Source organism: Hydra vulgaris, chromosome 02 (genome assembly GCF_038396675.1).
Source record: "Hydra vulgaris chromosome 02, alternate assembly HydraT2T_AEP".
NCBI classification, from domain to species: Eukaryota; Metazoa; Cnidaria; class Hydrozoa; order Anthoathecata; family Hydridae; genus Hydra; species Hydra vulgaris.
In genome coordinates this window covers 40,321,149-40,348,917 of record NC_088921.1, presented here as the reverse complement: position 1 = coordinate 40,348,917, position 27,769 = coordinate 40,321,149, and the positions used below count along the sequence as shown (strand labels likewise).

General features: G+C 29.6%; 1 protein-coding gene and 1 pseudogene across 2 annotated transcripts in view; one reads left to right on the top strand and one right to left on the bottom strand.

Moving 5' to 3' along the window:
• Positions 1-22,668, top strand: part of LOC101239084 (uncharacterized) — a 35,011-nt gene extending 12,343 nt beyond the window's left edge. The window contains exons 1-3 of one of the 2 annotated variants that reach the window (XM_065790892.1): positions 18,840-18,970; positions 20,366-21,380; positions 22,130-22,668. In XM_065790892.1, coding sequence (XP_065646964.1) covers positions 20,411-21,380; positions 22,130-22,533 — 1,374 coding nt within the window. In that variant the 5' untranslated portion in view covers positions 18,840-18,970; positions 20,366-20,410 and the 3' untranslated portion in view covers positions 22,534-22,668. Of the gene's footprint in view, positions 1-18,839; positions 18,971-20,365; positions 21,381-22,129 lie in introns of those variants that run through there. The other variant, XM_065790891.1, reaches the window with a different exon arrangement.
• LOC136076062 (E3 SUMO-protein ligase KIAA1586-like) lies at positions 13,088-15,314 on the bottom strand (annotated as a pseudogene).
• Positions 22,669-27,769: the final 5,101 nt, after the last annotated feature.

Below are 27,769 nucleotides of genomic sequence, written 5' to 3'. Positions count from 1 at the left end.
AACAAAAAAATTAAAAAAAAAAAAAAATGTGTTTAACTAAATGGCAAATTTTCTGCTGAAAACATTGTAATTTCTACTAAACGAATTTTTAATATACATTTTTTTCCTCCTATAGGTACGTTGTCAACATTATTTCTATAAACTTTCTCTACTTTTTCACCGTGGTTCATTTTTAAATTCTCGTTTATCTCGTTACCTTGTGTGTCAAAAACATTTTCAATAATTTCTTAAGGAAAATAAAGGACTGCGTGTTCATTTTTACTATTTTGCGGCTTCTTGACATTTTCTTTATCATTTGAGATATTTGGTGATTTTTCAATTTTTAATAGTTTTTAACCAACAACATTATGTTTTTCTTCATTTATATTGTTTTAAATCGAGTTCTTACTTGATCTAAGCTAACCTAAATCCAGTGAACAACGTCTTTTTCATTTTTATTAAAAAAGAAAAGTTAAAAATGATAACAAACTTTTTAAAGATAAAACTTTAAAAAGTTTGTTATCATTTTTAACTTTTCTTTTTGCAGCACCCTATTATCATTCGATAATAGAATTGTGAAATGTAACAATTCACTTTCTTTTTTTTATTTTTATAAATAAATTAAAAACTAAATAAATAACATTCAAAATATTATTAGATAAAAATGTTATTTAATGTTTTCAATTGTTGCTCCTGTTTTTTAATATTATAAAACATATCTTTTTTATATATAGTGACTCTTTAAATCTTATCAATTTAAATTCATTGTATAAATTTTTTTTATCAAGAATTTTGTTGGCCCCTATATTATTGGGGCCTGGGGAAAAAGTGTCCTATCTCCCTCTCCCCTCTCAGAGCGGCCCTTATTAGAAATATTAATAGATGAAATAAAAGTTAATCAAAAGCGTAGGTATATAATTCAAAAAATACATAATATGATGACTTTATCGCTCGTTATATGATATATATCTTTATATAAAATAGTATTTCTAACTTTGTATTCTTTTTTATATCATTTGCTTTTCTTTCTAGTAAACATTTGGGAACATTGTTTTTTTTGGTAAAATTTAAATTTTTTCACTACTATAGTTCATAGGATTTAATAGTAATTACTATTAATTCATAGAATCGATAGCAATGAAATACAAAAATGTATCAGCAAACCAAAACAATGTTCCTTACTAATAGTCTTTTTGTAAACGGTTTTTATGATTTTAGTATCTCAATATATTTGATTATTAAATATTTATAAAAAATACATTAAGTCATCAAAAACAGTTTCAATATACTTCGTAATCGCTTTACATATCTATCCATTTTCAGGACTAAAAGTAAATACCGAATGACTCAGTCTCTCTAACTCGTCACTTTGATATCTATCATTCATTAATCACTCTGATATCTTTCATTCATTCATTATTTCGTTATCTTTCGTTGAACACTTCAATATCTTTCATTCATTCATCACTCCAATATCTTTCATTCATTCATCACTTCAATATCTTTCTATTTTTTGCTCTACCTGTTACCTGAATATTATTTAACAAAATTTATAAGGAACAAAGAAGTATAAAAAGCGAACTATTTATTTTAACTATTATTCATCAAAATTTTCATCTTACTTTTAATCTACAAAAAGCGCCATCTTATCTCTTGCAGAGCAAAACATGTTGTTAAATATGACTTCTATGATAATGAATAATCAATTATGAAGATCGGAATTAAATGATTTTGAAACCAAAACAAAAATTTTTTTTTTAAATATTGTAACTTAAAATAGTTTTATATGATTAAAAATTATAATTCATATACTTAAATAAGTTTTTTTATAAATGCAGTTGTTGTTTATTTTATGAAGAAGGGGGAGGGGATGAAGAAGCAGGGGCTCAAAGTACACCCTGGGCGACATTAGCCCTTGCTAAGCCACTCGGTATAGTTAAGGCAATTTTTAGATTATTCGAACTCTTTTATTTGGAATTAGCATGATTTTGTCAGCGTATTATGTCCAAACAAGAGCTTTAGATGTTATAATTTTTTTGCTTCAATTTTTTATAATTTTTAAAGCAACTTTTCTCATTTTTATAAAGTGTTCAAAACTTTTTTATTACCCCTAATTGTGAGTCAAAACACCATTTTTGAGCCTTTAGATCAATTCCGCTCAACAGCGTTACTTAGTTTTAATTAAAATTTTTTGAAAAAGTGTCTTAATCTACTATAGATCCTAGCTCTAATCTGTTCTACACCTTTTTAAGATGTAATTGAGAACTTGACAGTTGTAATTAAGAAACTTAAGATGTAATTGAGAAGATGAAAGTTGTAATTAAGAAACGTAAGATGTAATTTAGAACATGGAAGATGTAATTAAGAAACGTAAGATGTAATTTAGAAGATGAAAGTTGTAAATAAGAAACCGTAAAATGTAATTAAGAAGATAAAAGTTGTAATTGAGAAAAGTTTATAATATAGATTGTCAGAGAGAAGTTTTTTGTATTTTTAATTTTGTTGCCTTAGTTTACCTTGTAATTTTAGGTTGGGTCCTAATTTGGTAAAGGTGACCATATGGGTTGGTTTTCAATAAATAATATATTATCAATAAAAAAAAAGTAATGAAAAAGGCATTTGTGATTTTGGCGGTAACTACACCTCTTCCAATGTAATTTAAATTTCCGCTACGGACCAAATTGTATGCTGTCTTATATTTGACACCTAAAGTTTGCACCAGAGTCACCCAATCATCATTTCGCTCAGCACATTCAATAACTCTTCGTTTATCATTTGATGAAGATAAAACATAATTTTATCTTTCAACTTGTTTAGTTTTATGTATTTCATGTCTACAAATTGGACAAGGTGGTTTTAGTTGTTCCAGAAATGGATGTAAACAAATTTGGTGAAATAAATGCTTGCACGGGTTTAATTTAATAACAGACTTCCTGTTCATAGTGTATTGACAAATAACACAACGACCTTTCAATTCCACTACTGTATTACTGGTGCATACAAATGCTAAACTTGATAATATTAACTTATTAAAATGCATGTCCGAAAAGATCTTTTATAATGACCTTTAAGCTTACATTGAATTCGCAATTACAAATAATGTATTCTCATTTACATATTACGATTTCTTAATTACAACTTTCGTTTTTCAAATTACATATTGCGATTTCTTATTTACATGTTGGGTTTCTCAATTACATTTTAAAATTTCTTAACTACATGTTGTGTTTCTTAATTACATATTGCAACTTCCAAATTACATCGTACTTTTCTTAATTACAACTTTCAAGTTTTCAATTACAAGTTGAAAAGGTGTAGTACATATTAATTGAATATGACTGTCAAAACAAAAAATTTCTATAAATTTTTACAAAAAGTATTAGAATTCCTAACAAGAAAGTGCTTATAATTTAAAAAAATTGCCAATAAACAATGAGAACAGATCATATTATTAAACTATGATGTTCACTTTGCCTAAAAACGTATTTATTTAAAATCTTATTTAAACTTAAACAACCAATCGTGATTTTAAGATTTTTTTTAAAAAAGGATCTTCGGTCTGGGTTTTTTCGCTACAAACATTTTTATTTTATGTTTTAGCAAAACCTATCATTTTTATTTTTTTCTTTCGTTTTTTATAATTCACAGACGTGATCATTAAACAGAAGTATGTCAGTCAGCAAATTATTATACAGATGCTATAATTGTATATTTATTATATATTTATATATAATATGCTATAATTATATATAGACGCTATAATTATATATTTTTTATATTATTATATATATATAATTTATAATCACCTTAACTACACCGAGCATCGATTCGATGGCAATGTTTAAAATCAAAATAAGATAGAATTAGAACGATTTTTAACTTTCACATATTGCATATTAGTTTTCTTCTCGGCCTTGAGGAGGTGAATAACAAAAAAAAAAAAAAAAAAAAAAAAAAAAAAAAAAAAAAATTTTAAAATCAAATAAAGAAGACAAATAATGAATTCTTTTATGAAAAAACTAATTAAAAAAAAAATTGAAAATTGCTGATGCCGTAATAGAGAAAAAGATACGGTTAAAAATGGGTTTCCTTATTAAAAAATCTTTTTTTTAACTAATTTTTAAACTCTTTTTTAAGTAACTTAAGTTTACTCTCTGACAACTTAAGTAACTTAAGTTTACTCTCTGACAACTTAAGTAAAATAAATTTACTCTCTGACAACTTAAGTAACTTAAGTTTACTCTCTGACAAACTATGCTAAAAAAAACGTCTCTAACATGAACTTGATAAAAGCGGTGCAGCCAGGGTTGTTTCTCTTTGCATATCAAAGGCTAATTTAGTGTCTTTTCTCTTTTTATAAAGACATGTCTTTGCTCTTTTAATATGATGCAGCTTGATCATTTTTTAAAATTATTGAATCATTCCTTTCTAATCGCATTATTAAACTATTCCTTTACAGACAATACTTTTCTTCAATATCAGTAACTTTTAGGGCGTCATGTTGTTCCTTCCTTTCTCCTGTGTTATTTCTTGTTTATATTAATAATCTTGCTGACAATCTTATCTCTAAAGTAGCTTTAAAATAGCTTTAAAGTAGCTTTATTCACCAACATATATTCATTATAATATAATACAATATTTCTAAAGGTACATATAACCTCTAGAAATATTGTATTATATTATAATGAATTTTATAAAGATAAGTTTATATACTATAAACAGATGTTTAAACTTAATTTAATTAGAGTATATAGTAATCACTTTTTTATTGAGTAGAAGAGGCTGACAATTTTAAATGCAGTTTTTTCTAGTGGGACAACTTGGGGCATGCAATCACAATTTGAATTCAAACAAAAGTTTTAGTTGTTTACTAATAATCATGCACAAATGCATCATTTTTTAATGTTTGACATAGCTAACTTCCACACATGGAGCAAACTCCAAACATTTATATGTTTATACTTATGTCAAGTAAGAACGCTTTGCAAAAAATTGTGACGATTGGAGCCTGGGAACAAAAAACCCCAAAATTTTAGCTACACCTGCCCCAAACGTGAGAGCAGCAAGTAAAAACAATATTTTTTATACTGTTCTCGACAAAATCTATATTCATCGATATATTTTATAATTCACACAAAAATCTCTTAGCGTTCAAAAACTATGACAATAAAAAGTTTGAACCCCCTTAATTTGAGGGGATTGCAAATTTTAAAAAGCCATAATTGTTTAACGCTAAGAGATTATTTTACTAAATTAAAAATTTATCGATAAATATAAACTTGGTTAAGAATAGTAAAAAAAAAATTTTTATCGACATGTTGCTCTCACATTTGGAGCAGGTGTAGCTAATATTTTAGGGATTTTTTGTTCCCAGGCTCCAATCATAGCAATTTTTTGCAAAGCATCCTTAATTAATATGAGTATAAATATATAAATATTTGAAGTTTCCATCAAGTCTGGAAGTTATCACAAACATTAAAAAATGTATCCGCCCTTGTTAATAATTGCAGTATTTTTGATATTCTTAGATTGGTGAATGTCAATACTTCAGCATTTTTCTAAGGTTGCCAATATTGTGTTTGCCATTTTCATACTTTTTCAGCGTATTGCGGCCTTTAATCCTTCAAAGCTTGACTCAGCTTGATCAATTATCGTCGGTAACGGTCTGATGTAATCATCTTGTTTGGTTTAAGCAGCTCATAATATATTACTCCGAACAGATCCCATCAGATATAGAGCATGATTTTGTAACCATGAATACTCTGTTTCCTTGTCGATATTGATGACTCGCCGGGCTTGACCTATGCTTTTCTGCGTTTTGGGTTATTTTAACTATCCACTTTTCATCACCAGTAACAATTTGATGCAGAAAAACTTTTCTTTTTTGTCGCGCAAGTAGCTGTTCGCAGGTAAAAAAATCGTCTTTCGATGTCCCTTAGTTTCAACTTATACGGCACCCAGTTTCCTTGCTTTTGGATCATTCCCAGTTGTTTCAAGCGCCTAGGAACTGTTGATTGACTCCCAATGTTTCCGCAGGCTCTTCCTGTGTCTGGCACAAATCTTGATCAAGTTATGCCTCCAAATCGATATCTTCAAACTTTTTCTCAGCACTAGGATGTTCTTCATCTTCGAGATCAAAATCACCGTCCTTAAATTGTTGAAACCATTGTATGCAAGTTTGTTTTGAAAGAGCATTATTGCCGTAGTTTCCACTAATATTCTATGCGTCTGAGCTGCTGTTGTCTTTCGGTAGAGGTTATGTGAAAGAATTCTCCGCAGAAACGGTTTTATCGGCACAAACTCAGTCATGTTTAAAATTTTGGATAAAAACATCTTTACACTTCGGTAGTTAAAATTGAACTGATGTTTGCCGTCTAGAATTTTAGATTTAAGATAAATTTTTTCAGCTCAATCAGATTTTTTTTTTTTTTAAACATCTTCGCTTCCAACAAGGCTGCAAGCAGCCACTAATTAAAGTTGGAAGTTACTGAAAGAGAAAAGATGAAGATTGTAGAGCAAGATAACGATTGACGGATGACTTAAAAGATTGCAAATTATATGAGTCAGGAAAGCAAGATGAAGGAAACGAATTCCAAAGAGCTGATGTTCAAGGAAAAAAACTAGACGAATAAGCGTTTTTGGAGCACTTAGGAACAGTCACAGAAAAAGGATAACACTTAATTGAATGACGAGTAACACGAGAATGAATTATAATCGATGGCACAAGAGACGCTAGCTCTTTAGAGCAGTGTCCATTAAAGTATTTGTAGAAAAGAGAAAGAGAAGCAACATTACGACGATGTGATAATGGTTGGAGGTTGGCTGCAAGAGCAGGTCCAACTATGTTTACAATGCGTTTTTGCACCTTGTCTAAAAGAGAAAGGGCATCATTAGAGGATCCGCCCCAGATATGGCAACAGTATTTCATACAAGGCTGGATTTGAGATTTATAGAGATAGAGAATAGAATCCGAAGTAAGAAAGTGACAAGCTCGATAAAGAGATGCAACCTTAGCAGATGCTAATTTTGCAACTGATTTGATATATGGTTTCCAAGAAAGATTGGAAGTAAGAGTTAATCCTAGAAGATGAAGAGCAGGTGACTTATCGAGTACATCACCGTTCATAAATATAGGAAGATCTAAATTATTGCGATAACAATTGGCTGAAAAAAATTGAGTTTTATCTGAATTAAAGTTCACCAGCCACTGTGAGCCCCCTCAAATGCCCCCTCCAAGCAATCAGAGGGTGTTGGTTTTTTATCACGACAAGAATAAATGGTAGTGTCATCAGCAAACAATGCCACCTTAGATGAGAGAATATCTGGAAGATCGTTAATGTAAATTAAAAAGAGTATAGGGCCAAGTATAGAACCTTGAGGAACCCCTGAAGTTACAGAATAAGAAGAAGAGTGTTGTCCATCGAGGACAACTTTTATGCTACGATTGGAAAGGAAGGATTCGATGATCTTAAAGATGTTCCCGGATACACCATAAGAAGAAAGCTTATGGAGAAGACCAGCATGCCAAACTTTATCAAATGCTTTAGAAATGTCGAGAGCGATGGCCTTAACCTCTCCACCTTTATCTAATGCACGATAAAACCTGTCAGTTATTACTGTTAACAAATCAGCTGTAGAACGAGAAGATCGAAATCCATATTGATGGTCAGAAAGTAAGTGATTAAGTGTTTGTTAATTAAAGATTCAAAAACCTTGCTTATGATAGGAAGAAGACTAATAGGACAGTAGTTAGACGAATCAGATCGCTCTCCAGAATTTTTGAAGATAGGGATAACAGATGCCGCTTTCCAGCAGGCTGGAAAGCAAGACTCTGATAAGCACTTGTTGAATAGTTTTGAGAGTATAGACGACAGCTCCGGAGAACACTTCTGCAAAACAATAGCTGGTATGTTGTCCGGGCCACAAGCTGTAGAAGAGTCTAGGCAGGAAATCACTTTAGATACAGATGCTGGAGTGATATGAATGTCAAGCAATGGATCAACCTGTTTGTTGGCAATATCAGGTAGAAAGCAACTAGTGGAATCACGAGATGATATTGATGAAAAGTTTTTAGCAAACAATTCAGCTTTGTCTTTAGGTGAGGTGACAAAGTCTGAACCATACAAGAGAGGTGGAATTATAGATTTGCCCTTATTATTGATATTATTAAAGATTCTCCAGAAGTCACGAGAGCCTAATTTTTGAGATGAGATACGAGATTTCATGACCTGAGAATAGCGGGTTTTGGCGTTAGACAAAACCTTTTTACAATCGTTTCTAGCAGTAATAAACAGACGTCTGTTTTCTGGAGAATTGTTTTGCGGTTTCGATTGGCAATCGCAGCAGCACAGTGTGAGGAAAACCATGGAGGAGAGTGAGGCTTGACCTGGAATTGTCGAGAAGGAATAAAAGATTCCATGCCAGCCTGAATCCACGAAGTTATGTAAGAAGCACATTTGTCGAAAGGAAGACGAAAAATTTCTACCCAAGGGCCATCACGAAGAAAATCACGGAAAGAATCCCAGTCAGCTTTATTGTATTTGTAAGAGGTTCGGTAATAGGGAGATTCAGGTGATGAAGAAGAATGAGATATTAGTTTTAGAGAGATCAAACTGTGATCAGAAACACCTAAGGGTGAATGTGGAGAAACTGAGCACTGACTAGGATCAGAAACAAGATATAAGTCGAGTAGAGAAGGTAAATGATTTGGGTTGTCTGGAAAGCAAGTTGGAAAGTTGACTATTTGAGTTAGGGATTGAGAAAGGCAAAAGTTGTGGGCTTTAATGCCTGCCGAATCACTGACACTAGAGCCAAGCCATTCAGAGTGGTGAGCATTAAAGTCACCAACAACAACTATACTAGCTGATGGATAAAGAGAGGGCTTGGTCAATATGATCAGAAATAACGTCAAAAAGTGTTCAGTCTTGAGATGAAGGAGAGCTATATAGAACAAAGAGAAAGGCAATATAGTGAAGCGGTGCTAAACGAAAGCACATAAAAGAATAGTCTGTGGATTCAAATCTAGTTTCACGACAAATGGGTGAATTCTTACGAATGTAAATGCCCAGGGTAAGCATGTGATTATTGGAGTCTTTACGAATTAGAGGAAGATAACCATCAACACTAAGATCACAAGATGAGACAGCCGAACTCAAATTAGTCTCACAAAGAGCAAGTAGGTCTGGTGAACTTTGCAAGAGATAAGACTCAACAGAAGAAAAGTTACTTCGAAGACCACGAATATTAGTGAATGATAGGTTTAGAGAACTTGGTGATGATGATGGTTTTTTGTGTTTTATAGTTTTTGGTACTTTATTCATTTTTAAATTAGATTGAAGAACTTGACTCAAAGCATAGATAGTACTCAGAACACTGTTTAATAGCCCAAGCAATTGTCTCATTACTACTAATAAACCCTAAGCCGTAACAAAGGGCTCCAAATGTGGCCTCTGCAATGCACACCAAAAGTACAAACAGGGACACCATCCATGCGCAACATGGCACTGTTAATACTTTGATATTTTTCAGCTGTTGATGGAATCAGCCTCTACTGAGAGCTGAGAGTTCGGGAAACCTGACTACCAGCCGGCCTCAGAACCATAAACTGAGTTTTAGAGCTGTACCCTCATTAGGAGATAATAGAATGAGTTGCCTAGTCATAAAAACAGAGACACAAGCAAAACCCATGCATTGAGTCAAGAAGATACAGCATTCAATATCCTAAACTGGAAACAATGTATTAAAAATACATCTGCGCCAGCCTAATAGATGAAGAAGGGGTGCGAGGCTGGTCAACAGATAGAAACTGTTTACCCCTTAAGTCTTTGCCTAGGAGGCCTTCTACAAGACAGTAGCCGGGTGCATTTAACATCTGCCCAAGATGAGTATTTTTATCGAGACACCATCTCTAGCCTTTACTCAACCAAGAGTCCCAAGGCAGGGGGTGTTTTAAATCGGAGTTGGTATCTCCTAGCCTTTGCCTAAAAAGGCGTATCCTACAAGGCAGCAGGACATGAAGCAGATTGTACTGGGTTACATGTTACCAGTACTTCAAAACTTGCAAACAATACTTCAAAACTTGCCAACTTAAATGGTAAAGTACTAAAAAAATACTAAAAAACTTGCCAACTTAATTGGTAATATATATATATATATATATATATATATATATATATATATATATATATATATATATATATATATATATATATATATATATATATATATATATATATATATATGTATATATATATATATATATATATATATATATATATATATATATATATATATATGTATTATATATATATATATATATATATATATATATATATATATATATATATATATATATATAAACATCCCCTTATATAGTAGAGATATATAGTAGAGATAGGAATCAAACCCTATTTTTAAAGTTCGGGTTCGGTTTGGTTAAATCTAATGTTCGAGTTCGGTTCGGTTTGGTCTTAAGCGCAGTTCGGGTTTGGTTCGGTTTGGTAACAACTAAAGTTCGGGTTTGGCTCGGTATCAACCCAATTTATTCTATTAGTTTGATTAGTTACATTCACAATGATAAAACACAAATTAATTAAAGTAATATTAAAGTACTTCTCTACCATTAAATAAGTGAAAATATTTTTGATTTTTTGATTTTAGTGAAATATTAACAAAACTTTGACGAGGAAACCAAAAAAATACATATATAAGTTCGAAAACGTAAATTTTTCAATTATTTTGGGTTACAATGGTTGTTTATTTTGAGTTAACTTGTATAGCAACGGTTGCTATAATTAATTCAAGAAGAAGTTAAGTAAAGTTGAAAAAATTATCGCAATAAATTCGATAATTTTAACTTCACTCTCAATTATTCTTTACATTATGACTATGCACAAAATAAGTTTTTTATTTGAAGAAATTAATTGATAATTAAATTTTTAATTTTAATAGTAGAGAAGTACCGTAGTTATTACTTTAATTTAGAAGTACAGCAGTTGAAGCAAATTATTTGAAATAATTTGCAATGCTTAAACTACTGCAACTTTAAAAGTCCAAAAAACAAAACGCTGCTATTAAAGTGCACAAAAGATAAAAGCAGTAACTTTCTAAACTCAGTTAACGGTAGCATAAGTAGCCTACTGTCAGTCTAGTAATCAGGGTTGCATGTTATTTTTGAGAAATTTTAGCATTTCTAATTTTTCTGGGTTTAGGCGAACCCTGCGATCACTAATCCTCAACGCATATACTGAACACATTTTCTTCTTTCTTTCGGTATTTGAAGCATCAATAGTCTTTCCAGAATTGCAATACATCACGGGCAGTGCCAAGTGTTTGTCAGATTTATGTCTTGTGTCATTACTGCCAGCCTTAGACAGTGGAATAGCAGCTGCTTTAAAGTCTGCCTGCAAATCATACAATTCAGGATCGGCTTTACTCTTTTTTGAAGAAGGCAGTTGATCTAATGACTGTGTTTATTAAAGCTGTCCATATCTGTTCCGCCTGAGTCCTTGCGTATTACCTGAGGTGTTAAAGAAGATATAATTTTATCTACCATACTACGCATCTCTGAATAAACAAGACTGCGATCTTCTTCATTGACGAAAAAACGGTATTTGTGAGAAAGAACAATAATTGTTGATAGCTTATGCAAAGGATGATTATTGTATTTTTTAATAAAGCTGGATAGAAAAGTTACTTTCAAATTACGCATAACCATTGATCTTACAGATTGACTGTTAATAAAATAGTATTATGTTATGTTTTGTAAACTTATGTTATGTATTATGCTATATATTGTAGACTTACTTATGTGTTAGGTTATGATAATTATATTACATTATATATTATAGTTTTACATAATTACACATATGTACATAGTTTTGTTATGTTTTATGTTATGTATTGTAAACTTAGGTTATATATTATATTATGTTATATATTGTAGTGCAAGTTACAAAGTTTTCACTACTATAAATCTCTATTTGGTTTGGTAAGGGTAAGGACAGTTTGTTCGGTTCGATTCGTTCCCAACAGTTTCAAAGTTCGGGTTCGGTTTGGTTCGGTAACAAGTTAAGTTCGGATTCGGTCCAGTTCGGTCGTAAGAAAGGTTCTAGTTCAATTCGTTCGGTTAGGGTTCGGTTCGTTTTCCATCTCTACCATATACCTGCTGAATTAACAGTCTCAATACAAAACGCTCATTTTCAATGCATACTCCCAATACAATATATGATAGTTTAAAAAAAAAAAACTGGTTAGTTTTTCTTTTTGTTTTGTTTTGTTACAAATTAGAAGCAATAAAACTAAATCCTTGTGCACTGAGTTTTAGATCAGACAAATATGACATTGATATGCTTGTAACATATCAATGTCGTATTTTTCGTATCTTTGTTATATCAATGTCATATATATCGTATGTTTACAACAAAATCATTACATGGTTTTTTTGTAAACAGATGTACGATAATACAAGCAGTATGTTTCGTAAGCATGTTTAAAATAATAAATTAACTTTTTATATCTTCTACGTTGGACATTCATTAAACTTAATAAAGCAGTGCAGTACCAGCCAGGGGTGGGCTGCCAAATTTTGAGCAACCGGCTCGATATTAATTTTTAAAAAAACGGTAAATGTGTACATTGTCTTTATTAATTTTTGTAGATTATAAAATATATATAGCAAAACAAAACATTTATCGCATAAAATAACTTAACAGAATATTTATTGCACAATAAAACTGATAAATTCCAAATTTAACATACTACGCTATGTATATGCCTAGTTCAGCGCCGTAACTAGCTTTTCTAGTGCCCTGTGCAAAATTTCATTTTCCTAAGCCTAACTTTTTTTTGGAAAAATTGTAAACAAAAAATATATTTTAATTTATTATTTTTAAAAATTTCTTTATTAAAATTGCACTTTTCTCGCTTTCATTTGCGCAAATTCATTTATAACGTCGTCATAATTAATATCTTTAACAATGTTATATTCAATAGATATTATTGAAAGATATTTTCGTCAGTTTAAAGTTCCATTTCACGGCCGTCTAATCTACGGGCCCTGTGCAAGTGCACCTGTTGCACCTGCCTAGTTACGGCACTGGCCTAATTAATTAATGTAGAGTCCATATGCCTTGTTCATTTGCAGAAACATCATAATTGTGCCCTCTTCTTACCCTTGTTTCAGTTGCTAACCTGTCATTCTGGTTCATCCAAGATGTAACAAAAGGAATGGCATCGAAATTTGCTATTGGTTTCCCCAATAAATTTATTGTCAATTGATTTGATATATGTTTCACAGTACGGCTGGTTCTTAATTTTGATGCAATTAAATTCATAAGGCTAAAACCTCTCTCAGCTTCTGAACTGCTAATAGCAATTGTGCTTGCTATTTTTTTAGCCCTTAAAATTAAATTAGGTAACTGAACATTTTTCAGCCGTATGTTTGCATCTACAAAGTCACGAAAATCATTAACATCTACTTTAAACTTTAAAATTTCACATAATTTTCTAACCATGTCTTCACCTTTTAGCCATGGTGACATAATTTTATCTAACGACCAGGTAGAAGGATCTAAAATCTCGAAGAGCTGCACAAATTTTTCATAGTTATCAGTGCCATTGTTCTCATTCTTATCCTCATCCATATTTATATGACTAGCCGTTAAAAGTCTTGCTTTCATATTCTTTGCCACACTATCTAATAATTGCTCTCTGGGAAGAGACACAAATTTATTATTGTAATCAAATGGTATGCATTTGAACTCATTTGATGAAATTAGATTTTGAACTTTTTTTTCATAGATACCAAAATTATCATTCTTGTGTAGTTCTATAGCTCTTATTGAACGCTTAATTAATTGATCAGCTTTAGATATGGTAATTTTTCTTAATTGTAGCGCATTGGATGGTATTGAAAACTCTTCTAAGATATCTATCATTAAAGCTAAATTTTCTGTAAAATGTGTATTAGCTAATCTTTTAGCCATTTCTGAATTTGATTTGGACTGGATAAAATGTTTATACAACTCTGGGTATGCTTTCCACACAACAATAGCTGCTCGTAAGCTACACGATGCTCAACGAGGTCCAAAAACGCGACCAATTTTTATTATTTCTAGGTTCAAATCACTAAAAATAGTTTCCAATTCGACTCGGTTTTTATTTGACTGATGATATATCGCATATATTTTGTCTAAAAATATTTTAAAATGATTTACTTGTTTAATGTCGTTTATGGAATCATCTAGTGCTAATTGCAATCGGTGATTTAAACAATGCCACACGATTATATTTGGAATCATTTCAGTTAATTTTGTGGCTACTCCAGATTTTCTTCCTAACATTGTCGATGCACCATCTGAACAGAATCCTATGAGATTTCTTCGTAAATAATTTTTATCAAATCCATAGTAAGTAAGACAATCTATTAAGGTCATAAAAATATTTTCGGCAGTTACTGACGTCAATTCTTTTAAATCTACGAAAATCGAGAGAGGTTCAATTGCAGACTGTACTTCACACTGTAAATATATTACCAAACTACTTTTTTTAGCAAGTGTAGAAGCTTCGTCAATTATGATACAAGTTTTTGAATTTTGATTGATAATATTTTTTTAAACAGTTTTTTAAATCTGCAACAATATGTTCGACAATTCTAGAGGCAGTGCGTCTGGAATGTAAACAATTTCCTATATTAACACCATCTTTTTCTTGTAATTCCAAAGCTGCTTCTATATGGTCTATATAGACAATGGTCTGTTTCGTTTAACAAGACTATAAACTGTGTTGAAAATTTTTACAGTAATGTTAATTGCTTCAGAATTAAATATTTTAACTACATTTGGTAAAACTTGTTTGTTAGATTGAATAGTTGTTTCTTGAATTTTTAAATGTGAGCATGAAGTGGAATGTTCTTTAATTTTTTTGCGTAGAGAAGCTTGCCTTGTGTCTTTTTTAGTTCCATTAGGAATTATTGAACATGAAATCCACTCATTTGATACGTGAGTATGTTTTTTGTTTTCTATTCCTAAGGTTTTTATTTTTGAACAGTCTTTACAACCTAATTTGCCATCTTTTACCACTAACCATTTATATTGTTCTGTGAACAAACTCATTTGTTTTTCTGTCCAACAATCTGGTAGTTGACTATTGCGTACTGTGCATGATTCCAATGATATTGTAGATGACGCTGATGAACATGAAGCTGATGTTTTATTTGAAATTGATTGTATAGGTTCAATAACTGCAAAAATTATTGTTTTCTCTAGTATTTCTTCATTGATTTTTGTTTTTTTGACATTTACAAAGGACAATAAATTTCCTAGCACTCTCTTCATTTTTTAATTAAAAAAATCTAAAATTTAAATACTGCCATTACATTCACACAATTTTTAAATGAATGAATTTATATTATTTACAAATAATAATTTATAATTGTTTATTTATGTAAACTAAAAATTTAATTTTACTTATATTACTTACCTTAGCAATTAGACTAATTAATTGTATTTTAATTAATTGTATTTTAATTAATTGTATTTTAATTAATTGTATTTTAATTAATTGTATTTTAATTAACTGTATTTTAATTAATTGTATTTTGCATTGTCAATTCAGTAAACAAAGTAAGTTTTTATAGTAAATATAATCTTAGGGATTGCATCTCGAAATTCGAAATTCGAGAATTTTACCAGCGAATTCCGAAATTAAAATTGATTTTTTCGTGCTCTATACAACATTTTAAATTGTGTTTTTGTTTGTTTACATGTAAATGTTCTACATTCTAATTCTATAAGAAGACATTCTATAAGTTCTAAATTCTATAAGTAAACAGAGAAAACATTCCTAAGTTCAGTTAACAGTGTCATATCTTCATTTCATTTGTTGTAATATTTTACGATTTGGAACAGTGTTTGTTTATTTGAGTGCACTCGAATTAGTGCGCATTAGTGCGGTGCAACCCTGGCGCGAAGGAAGGGGGGAAGGAGGTATGTGGTAGAGGAATGAGCCCCCCACCCTCATGAATAATTTTTGTGTTAATTTAGTCGGCAAAATTGACTTTTTTAGACAAGTCAGTCGGCAAATAAAGACCTTTGGAACAATTAGTCGGCAAAATTCAAATATTATCATGAAAATATTATCATAAAATTCAAATATTAAATTCAAGATTATCTTTTTTTTTTGTTACTTAGCAAAAAATTTAATGGCCCCCCTTCACGTGACACCTACTCGCGGTGTGTATTGGTTTATTTAGATCAATAATTTTTAAATAAGTATCATTAATATTTTGTACGTAGGTAAGCATTAGAAAACAAAAACTAAGCCCTTAACATTAATGCAATAGTTGCAAAACAAAATTCAATTCAAAATTCAATTGAATTTATTGTACAACATACCGTCCAGCTCAACTCAACAATTTATAAGTCGGAGCTTTACTTCAAAATTTAAATCTGAAATGAAATTCTTCGAATAGCGCGTCTATTAATTTTTGATTTTGATTTCGCCATTGAGGGTGGAGTCTGAGCGAACCTTCTCAGTTGCTGGTAACTTTTGTATAAAAGTCCGATCGAGACACGGAGACTCAGCTTTAAGCGATATCTGCTTCCTCAAAGCATATTTTAGACAAATAAAACAATAATTAAATATTATTGAATTGGAATTCCGAAAAGATTTATTTTCGAATTCCGAATTCCGATTTTTTTATTTTCGTTAAAATTTGCATTCCCTATATAATCTGTAGAAAACGAACAAATTATAAAAATAATAAAGTTGTAACAAGTAAAGAAGGAAATAGTAAAACGGGCGATACCATGTGCAGTGTGCCGAAGCTTCACAGCTTGTGACTCACTCACAAGCAAGAGCCAAACTTCGTATTTTACGTACGCACATGATGCGTGTATTGTGTTGCGCACATGATATGTTTTATCAGCGCGATGTGCATATTTTGCATAAACATACTATTAAAATGGCTTATTTTTGGTTTTAGGGTTAGTTTAACAAGCGGCTCGCTGAGTTTCAAAAATTTTAACTATGTGTGTAGGACATGCTCCAGTAAGTAATTTAGCCAGCAAAACTATTGAATGAAAAATATTAAAAACAACGGATTTCAGTATTATAGCTGAGTTTGGTGAAAAGTAGAATAAAATATTTTAAATAAGTCTGTAAAATGGTTTAAGCAAATAAATTATTGCCAAAATCCCTGTAAAGTAAATTGGTAGAGTTAATAGATGCTAAGTTATTTTTTTTAAATAATTGAACGAAGTCTCAAGGACCCCTCTGCTTTAAACTAACCTAAGACCAAGAAAAACCACAATCCAGCACTTGTCACTTGAAATCATTTACGAAAAATATTTTGTGTTGAATATGTTTATAATGTCTTCTGGTAAACCTAAGATTATTCAGAACCAATCAGTTCTTTCCCCGTCTTTAACAAATCCGTTAACAGGTTGATAAAAGAGTATAAAAGTATTCCATTCTCGAAATGATAAATTAATTTTTATAAAAATTTATAACAGTTACAGTTTTTGTGTAAAAGTTAAAATCTTAAAAAAAAAATTATAACATTTATACAATTTTGGTTTTTACGCATAAAAAAGTTGTTATAAAAATTTGTATCAAATATTAGAAGTTTTATCTTGCCATTTCGTTTAACAAGAACTACTTTTGATTATAAAAACTGAAAAAGTTGAGTAATTTTGATAAAAAAAAGATGAAAAACAAATTTTGTACAAAATTTACTTTGTTTAGAATTGTATGGTATGTATGTAGGGCCGGCGCGAGTGTCGCGTGGCAGGAGGGGGGGGGGGGGGAGAAATTCATTTATGGGCCTTGTATGTATGTATGTATGTATGTATGTATGTATGTATGTATGTATGTATGTATGTATGTATGTATGTACGTATGTACGTATGTACGTATGTATGTATGTATGTATGTATGTATGTATGTATGTATGTATGTATGATTGAAATGTTTCTTTCAAACAAGATATAAGAAATTTTTATTTTATCTATTTGCTGATTGATTTTTATCTATTTCTCTACTTTATCATTGTTTTCTATTGTTTTCTATTTTACTTATTTATACTGTTTTTTATAAACCCTAATTTTAAAAAACAAAAAAGAAATGTGAAATAAACTTTATTAATAAAGCGCACTTCTAATTTTTAATCTCATCCTTTCCAGGTTGTCGACGATAAGATTATTTCAATTTTCTGTGATATGTCTAATTTAGTATTTTTAGCATCTGTGTTCGTTGTTTTAGTTTTATTATTTGCATGTTATTATCTAATTTATTATTTTTAAAATTCATACTTTTTTGATAAAAATTTTTTTTCGAAATTATTTTAAAATATTGAAAGAAAACTTTTAGCCGTTTTTACGTTTAAAGTTAACGGAATTTTATATGCAGAGTTATATACAATTCTATATTTAATTATGCAGTGTCTGATGTAATCTTCAGTTAATCAAAATAAATGTTTTAAATAAAGAAACCTTAAAAAACATCGAAGTAATTTAGTATCATTACAACAATCATTAAATTGTCACCGTCAATTAATTGTAGTTTTAAAATAATCAATATCACTTATAATTTAACAATCGCATAGGCCTTTTTTACTTCAGTCATATATAAAATTATTTTTATGTTGCTATCTGTGTGTATACTTTACGCAAAGATAGCAACAAAAAAGCAATTATGCTTAAGTAAATGAAAAACGGAGAAGCTGATTTCGCTTGGAATTTAAGTTATATGCTTCAAATTACATCATTTTATAATTAAGATTAAATTTGAATTGCACTACTACTTAAATGTCTTTCATATCTCTAATTGCATTGTTCTGTCAAAAATATTTTTCTTTTATGGTAAGCTAATTACTCATAATAATTCACTTAACAAATTGCTAGGTATTGTGAGTCCGACTGTTGTCTGTACAAAACCGCGCAGTTTGATATTAGAAATGCGTTGTAATTAATGCATTGTGATAAATCATATGGTAAGTTTTGTGTATATATATATATATATATATATATATATATATATATATATATATATATATATATATATATATATATATATATGTAAATATATATATATATATAAATATATATATATATATATAAATATATATATATATATATACATTTTTATTGAAAATATGTCAAAGAACCTTATTGCTTCAGTTTTTTTAAAACCGAATGTACCATGTTAATCAAGTTTATTTAATTGTTTTATTTATTATTTAAGTCTTGTTTACTTGATTATTTTAGATAAATGTTTTTAATGGAGAAACAATTTAAGATTTGCAGGACATTTGGTCTGGCTCGTAATTTGAAGCTAAGCTAAGATTAAACACAGTCTTTATTATTATTCTTTGCTAATTAATCCAAAAATCTTCACATTATTTTAAAAGTTATGACAGTATTAATAGATGTACTTCATTATTCGGTGTTTAAAATGTTATTATCTTTTTAATGAAGTGAGTTGAAAATTTCGCCTTGCATAAAACTTAGTTAAACAAAAAAAAAATTATTCAATAAAGTTCTACGTATTTTGCACAGTTATTTTGAATAGAATTAATTATGATCGCATTTCATCAGACCGGTGAATTATAAGAAATTTCTTTTGTCAAAAGTTTTTTTAGAAATTGAGTTATATGGTAAGATACGTCGAAAAATAAAAAATCTTTTTCAATTTGTTTTGGATTGGCCATGTTTTGTAAACTATTAAAAAGTATATATTTTAGCATTGCTTAAGTTTAATTTTTGTTTATTTTTGTTTTACAATTGTGAAACTTTCAATATCCTTCAAGTTTCTTTTTTAAAGAAGTTTAAAACATTTTAAAATTATTTTTCCTCAAGAGTTTAAAAACCTGTACAACTTTTTAATGTTCGAATATTATAAAGAATATAAGGGGTGGGCAAAAAAGAGAGGCCATAAAGTCAATTTTTAATGAAAAGTGACTTAGTCTATTTAAACCATTCAAAACTTTTAAATGTATTTTTAAAACTTTTGTCCCAACAGCATTTTCCTTTTTTTTTTCCTTAATTAATTTAATCTTTTTTTAAATAGTTTTTTTATTTTATATATATTTTACAGATTACTTTAAATTTACCATGTGGCGGTAAGTTTGAGCCAAGCAGTGATGCTGTAGTGCGTTACAAAGTAAAGAAAGAAAATAAAGATGCTTTCATTTTCTCTATTTTTGCATTGATCTTCGTATTTTTTCTTAGCGCCATTTGATATTATTTTATGTTAGACTTTTATTTATCTTCTCATTTCTCGGATCAAATAGATTTCATTTATGACATCAAATAAATTTCATTTATGACGAATTTTAAAAAATAGATAAAAAATGTTTTAATTTAGAGTAATAATATTTTTTTATTAGGCGATATTTCTCAAGAAAAAAATATTTATTTGCTAACAATAACAAATGGCTGCTCCAAAACGGTGCTCTCCTTCATTAAATCAAACCGTGGACAGTTTACAAGACCGCCTAAAGCAGGGTCAAAACATAGCTAACACGTTGCAAGAACGTTTAAAGCACGGCCAAAACATTGCTGATATTCTTGAAAATCAAATTTCAGCTGCTCAAAAAAATCTTAATTTTTTACAAGATCAAATCCATCTTGCAAACGAAACTGTTATGAGTTTAAAAAAACATTTTTATGATGCAGAAGAAATGCTGTCTAACTTGGTGCGAAGCGAAAGATTGGTTAATGGTCATTCTCATATTAGTTCTCAATTGAAAATCTCAGATGTTTCCGACAATATGGAAAGTTCTCCTTGTTCACCAACATCTGCGGAGACTTCTCCAACGCGTTTAAGTAGACCTTATGATGATAAACACGAGCAAAAGAAATCACAATATGCCCAACAACTGCGACAAGTTCTTGATGTACTTCAAGATGAGTCATCGTCACCTCAGAGACCTTGTAATCATACCTCAAACAAAACCTGGAGAAACGGAGATCATAGTTGTAAGAAATATTTAAACTGCAATCGCTGCCATGACGATAATGAGTACTTTGAAGGCGATATTAATAGAAATGATGATAATAAAAGAATAAAATCAAGCGAAATTTCATTTTCCAGAGAATCTAAAGACCATAACCGTATGAGAGGTTCTCCTCATCGTTTTGTGTACTCAAGAATTCACAGTAATGAAATAAAGGAGTACTCTCCAAATAACAAAATGCTTCATACACCCTCCCCAAGTCAACAACTTTATCCTGACAAATTTTTATATCCTCATCATATTTATTCAAAAGCAGACAATGACTTTCACGAAGATACTTTATCTCGAAAAAAAAGATCTCACGGTCTAGGAGAAGAACATTTAAAATATACTAAGGTTAAAAAAATTGATGGAAGCAAGATAACAGCACAAAAAACTCTATTAGGTATTTTTACTTTTTTATAATGAATAACTTATATTTATAATGAATTATTTGCCATTATATTTATAATGAATCATTTGCCAAACTTATATTTTATAATGAATTATAATAATGAATAACTTATATTTATAATAATTATAATGAAATATTTATAATGAATAACTTACATATATATAAAAAAGATAAATTATTTTCATTCTGTGAAAATAGCATTTTTTTAAAGTTATAAAATATCAAATTAATTTAAATATTAACACTTTTTTTTAATTAGATTGGTTTTAATATTAAATAAAGAAAAGTATTTACAAAGTAATTAGCTTTATAATTATTACGTTGTGGTCACATGTGCTAAATATTAATCAATATGTAACTCTCACTAAAATATTTGTAGTAAAATAGAAAAAGCTATTTTTATTAAACATTAAAATAAAGTTGTACTATTTATTTCAAGATAAAAATTGTATATGGTGAATGTTAATTATAAGTTAAAAGGCTAAATTATTATTATTGCTATTATTTTTATCATTATTGTTATTACTATTCTTTTGTATGCAAAAAAAAATCGTAGATTATCCCTCCCCTTCCCCTTCCTCCTTACCCAACCAGTCTCTATCCTAAAAAACCATTCAATTGTTATAGGCAAAGTCGTAGTTTTTTTGGTATCCTTTGTTTTTCAACTCTAAAATTTTTTAACATTTTTAGTGAGATAATTTCAAATATTTATTTTAACAATTGTTTATAAATGTTTTTAGATTTTAACAAGCGTCGATTCTTACCATACAATCCTCGATACGATTTAGATTTGCTTATAGTACCTCCTCCATTACCTGCAACAGAGCTGCTCAAAGGCAATTCTTTATGTTATAAAAAAGAAACTGACAATTGTCAACGATTTAATTCCCTAGAGTCTTGTAAAATTTACAAAAAAGTAAATGGCGAAATCAATAAAACTAATTCTGTAGAAAATAAAGTTTTATTTACGCGATACGCCGAATCAAGCTCGGAAATTATTCCGGTAAAAAAGGAGCTCGAGGAGGGTTCAAAGACGGAAGAAGTAAAATTTAAACTAAAAAGTATACAACCTATATTACCTTCATATAATTTACTTGAAGAAGAAAACGCACCACTCGTTGTTGGAGGTTCTCGAACACATTGACAATATTAGATGAATTTATAGTTTTACACTTTACTTTTGAAAAATATTTTTACTTAAATTTGTATATTGTTATGCCCTATACATCACGTTTAGTTTGTATACATTAATTAGTAAATGGTATATTGTTATAAATAACTTTTTTTGAGTCATTTTTGTATTCGAAAACATTTTTTTATGATGATTACTAAAATTAAATCATCCAATGGGATGTTATACTGCTATCCTAAAAGATAGAGAATGAAATCAGGAGTAAGAAAATAACGAGCACGATAAAAAGAGGCAAGCTTAGCAGATGACAACTTTGTTATGGATTGGATATATTATTTCTATGAGAGGTCAGTAGTGAAGGGTAATCCAAGAAGTCGTAAAGTAGAGAACTCAGTTTGTTTATTTATTTTCTTATTGCATATTTAAAAAGTCCTAAAAACATATTGCAACACAACCCAGGTTATTACTTAAGTAGGTTTTATTTTATTACCAAAGAAAGTTCAATAGTTCAGATATATAGGCAGTTCTATAGAATTTCAATAAACATTTGAAACATATAAGAATTCCATAGAATTTCTATAAGAATTCCATAGAATTTCTATAAGAATTCCATAGAATTTCTATAGAATCTTTATTAATTTCTACAAATATTACTTTAAAACTTTTTTCTATATAAATATATGTAGAAAGAAAGTTTTTTTAACAATTTCTAAAGAAACTAATAAAGATTTTATAGAAATTCTATAGAATTTCTATAGGATATAGGTTGTAAAAGTTCATAGAAAGTCTATAGAACTTTTTTTCCTTGGTAATTACCAAAAAATTTCAAAATTAAATGGAAAAGTAATATTTTAAAAACTCATCATTACATAATATTTATAAGATAATTTGATTATTTGTCGCTCTGAAGCCATGACCAATTGTAGTACCAAACCGTTTGGAAATGGTTATTATTACAGAAATGGTTAGAAAATATTATGGCTTTTACCATCTTTTTTGATATATTTTATTTCGTTATATTCTTTAAGTTTCGGTTGAATAAAAATATTGCAAATCATTTTAATTGCCGTTGATAAATATTTTTTATTGGATTGCATTCGCAAATACTTTTGTCAATATAACGTTTAGAGAACATTGGTCATGGAATGATAACCATCAGTTTGTGTATAACCGCAACAAAATGGAGATTTTGCTGGGGTTCGATAATTTTTCTGTTGCTCTTGTATTAAGTTTCTTGTTACTAATGTGAAAGATGGTTTCTGTAAATCGTGTAGAAAATAATCTCATTTTGTGTTTTGGCATAAATAATATGTTAGTATAGTTATTCTTTTGTAAATATTTAACGCTTTCATATCTTTTAATAGGAGTTTAGCGTGGGTAAGTTTTTTTTTTGAAATATTATAATACAGAAGCATGTTTTTGTTTTCGTTAGAAGACCGTTAACGTAATCTTGTGTGTGCTTACCTGTGCTATGATGACGTATGTAAGATAGCTAATAATAAAGGTTTAAAGTTTTTTTATGATAATCTTGGTTTGTCTTTAAAAAGTTTATATGAGTTTATATGAGCTGCCCATGAAACGTTTTAGCTTTTTTTGTGTTTTTGTAATGATAACTTGTTAGTACTCAGCTATATTTTAAGTTTTTGTTGCTCAAAGTTGACTCTATCAACAAAGTTGTTGATAGAGATAAATGATGAATAAATTTGTATCATTAACATGTAACATTATCAAAAATTCAAAAATTAAATTTTTGATAATGTTACATGTTAATGATAAAAAGACTCAAAAAAAAGAGTCAAAAATTGTGGAGGCTGTAGAATGGTCGTTAATGTAAATAAGGAAAAGAAAAAGGGTAAGAAAAGATCTCTGTAGTACATCACTTTTTATTTTTAATTACTTTGTACTTCTGTTACCGTCTATTACCAGTGGGTACAAGACGTGTTTTAGACGTCTTAAACATGTCTTGAGCCTGTTGTGTTATGACATCTTTTATATAAATAGCTTTGCTATTTATGCCATACTTTTTAATTTTTTTAAGGAAATTTTTATGGTCAACAGCACTAAAAGCATTTTAAAGGTCAATAAAGACTTCCAACACAAACTTTTCTTCATCAAAAGATACACAAATGTTTTTATGAGGTCTAAGTTTGTATGCTTGATTAAATGGTTCGATTGAAAACCGTATAACTATTTGCATTGGATTTTATAGGATGTTAAATAATTGTATTAAGTCAATTAATATATATATATATTAAGTCCGTTATATATTATTCTTCCAGGAGTTTTAAAAATACAGGAAGACTTGAGATCAGTCTACAATTGTGTAGCGGCGACGCACGATGGTCCTTTTTCATAATCTATCGTTGTAAAAGGTATAAAATTCATCTTCAAATCGGTTGTAATGACACTCATTGAATACCTAGATAACCAGGTAAACAAAATAAATCGTTCTTAGAACTCAACTCCCACCTCGTACAATTGAACCCGAAAGTTGTACTTCTTTACCGAGCTTACGCTCAGCAGTATCAGGCAATTTACCCGCGCCCTTTCAAAGTGAATTTAAGTGTACCTAAAACTGTTATTTTTTTGAAATGGAAGTTGAGCGAACAGGTATATATTTACAATATTATAAAACAATAGTTGTATCTTAGTTGATAAAAAAATCATTTGATTGTAAAGATGATGATAGATTAGCACAAAAATAAGAATTTGTAAAGATTTTATTAGAATAGAACTTTTGGGATTGTTTGGGATTGTTGCTAAACTACTTTTTTATTGTTACTTTATTAATCTCTCAGAAAAAGTTATTCTTGTGTGCTCGTACGTGTTCTTTCTATATTTTTTTAAATTTTTGTAGGTTCAATGGCGTGTCGTGTGAGAAAACGAGACATTTTTGAAGTATGGCGGAAAGAATGAAAAATTAATACAATGATGAAATTTGTTGAAGAAACAATCAAATTTAATAGTAGTTACACTAAAGAAGGGTCTAAAGTGAGTTTTGAAACACAATTAAAAAAATTGTGTGGCGAATTTGCCAAAAAAATAAAACAACGATGTCGCTCAGTTAACAAATTTTTACACCACAACAAAGACTGATTGAACAGTAATTTTGTAATTTTTAAATACTTAGAGAAAGGTGAAAAGATAAAAAAAAAAATTCGGAGAATGCAATCATTCAGCGAAAACTAGGAGAGTGAAAGATTTTGTTGAAGGTAGGACATCTGATGAGCTTTCTCTAGCTACACGAATTAAATTAAGGCATGAGGGTAAAAGGGATGCTGCAAAAGTTATTCATATGGTTTCATCACCTACCAGTTCACCAAGAAGAGCTACCAAAGTAAAAAAACGTATTTTCACTGAAAGTAAGGCTCCCATAAAAATGATAGCAGAACGTGCGTTAGCTCTCTTTGTTGATAATAAATTTACAAAGAGTCAATACATCGATATTTAACAAACCTCTAAATCGCACAACGCTGACATTTACCCGCCATACAATCGCTTGTTGGAGGCGAAGAAGCAATGTTATCCCGATGACATCAAATAACTGAAATATCTGCCGATTTTTCTTTAAAATCATTAGTAAACCACACAGTTCAAAGACTTTTGAGTGCACAGAGAGATGTTTTAAAAGCAAGGCAGCAGGATTTTGATCCCAAAAAACTAAATATTTTATTCAAGTGGAGTTGTGATGGTGCATCGGGTCATAGCCAATATATGCAAGGTTTTGAAATGGAAGATAGTGTCGATTTGAGCATTTATTTTGTATCTATGGTTCCCCTTATATTGACTGCTTCGTCGGTAAGTGGGTCATGTAATTTGATTCTGTGGAATAATCCTGTACCTTCATCAACAAAATATTGTCGTCTTATCAAAATTATGTTTCACAAAGAAAACACTTTTGTAAAACAACAAGTTGATAATGTTAAAAAAGAAATACAGGATCTGAGCCCCAGTGAGATTATTGTGGAAAGAGTACAATTTAAAATACAATCGACGTTTTCACTAACGATGATCGATAGTAAAACTTGCAGCACTCTTTCTAATACAGCTGCTCAAAATTGTCATATTTGTGGTGCATCACTAAAAATAATGAACAATCTAGAAGCAGTGCGAGCAAGACCGATAAATAAAAATGCTCTTCAATTAGAGCTATCAAGCTTACATGCTTGGATTAAATGCATGGAATGTGTCCTCGATATATCATACCGTTTAGATATTAAAAAATGGAGAATTGAGAAAACACAAAAAGAACAGAAAAAAGAAAAATGGTAGTACAAGAAAGTTTGAGAAGAGAAAAAATTGAGAAGAGAATTGAATATTTTTGTTGATTTACCAAAACAAGGCTGTGGCACAAGCAATACAGAGAATGCGGCTTGTACTTTTTTTTACAACTTAGAGCTAGCCTCACAAGCTACAGTGGTAAATAAATCTCTTATAGAAAAATTAGGTACAATTCTCCGTACCATTAGCTCGGGGTTTGCGATAAATATACCAGCTTTTGAAAACTTTACCATGCAAACAGCTGATTTGTACATTCAAGAATACTCTTGGTACTACATGCCGCAAAGTGTACACAAAATTTTGATGCATGAGAACCTCATTATAAAAGAAACCATCTTACCAATTAGTACACTGTCAGAAGAGGCTCAGCAGCATAGAAATAAAAACATCCGAAATTTCAAAGAGTTCCATGCAAGAAAATTTTCTAGAAAAGAAATTGTGGAAGACATGTTACATCTACTTCTTATAAGCTCTGACCCTTTAATCTCTTCTTTAAGGAGAGAAAAGCCAAAATCTAGTGACAGTTTTCCACAATCAGTTTTAGCCTTGTTAAGAGAAGCTGAAGACTTGTAGGCAAAAATTGCTTTCACATGTTATCAGAATGTAATAAAATATTGAAAAAAATCGGTTACAGTCTTTTCTTTTTTTTAAACAATAAATTTAATACCTACTTTGCAAATACATTGTTATATTTATGTTTTCAGGATTGTGGTTTAGGCGATTTTTTTACATACTGGTAATTTAAAAAAACAAAACTAAAATCGGTTTGATTTAAAATTACTCCCTAGAAAAATAAAACAAACGTTATAAAATGTTATTTTTAACAATGTTTTTAAATATAGAATTAAAAGTATACAAAACTTACAGTGCTTAATATTTCTAAGAAACGATAATTTAACATAACAAAATAAAAATCATCATTTTTTAATTTTAAAATCTAAAAAAATATAAAATAAATACTAAAATT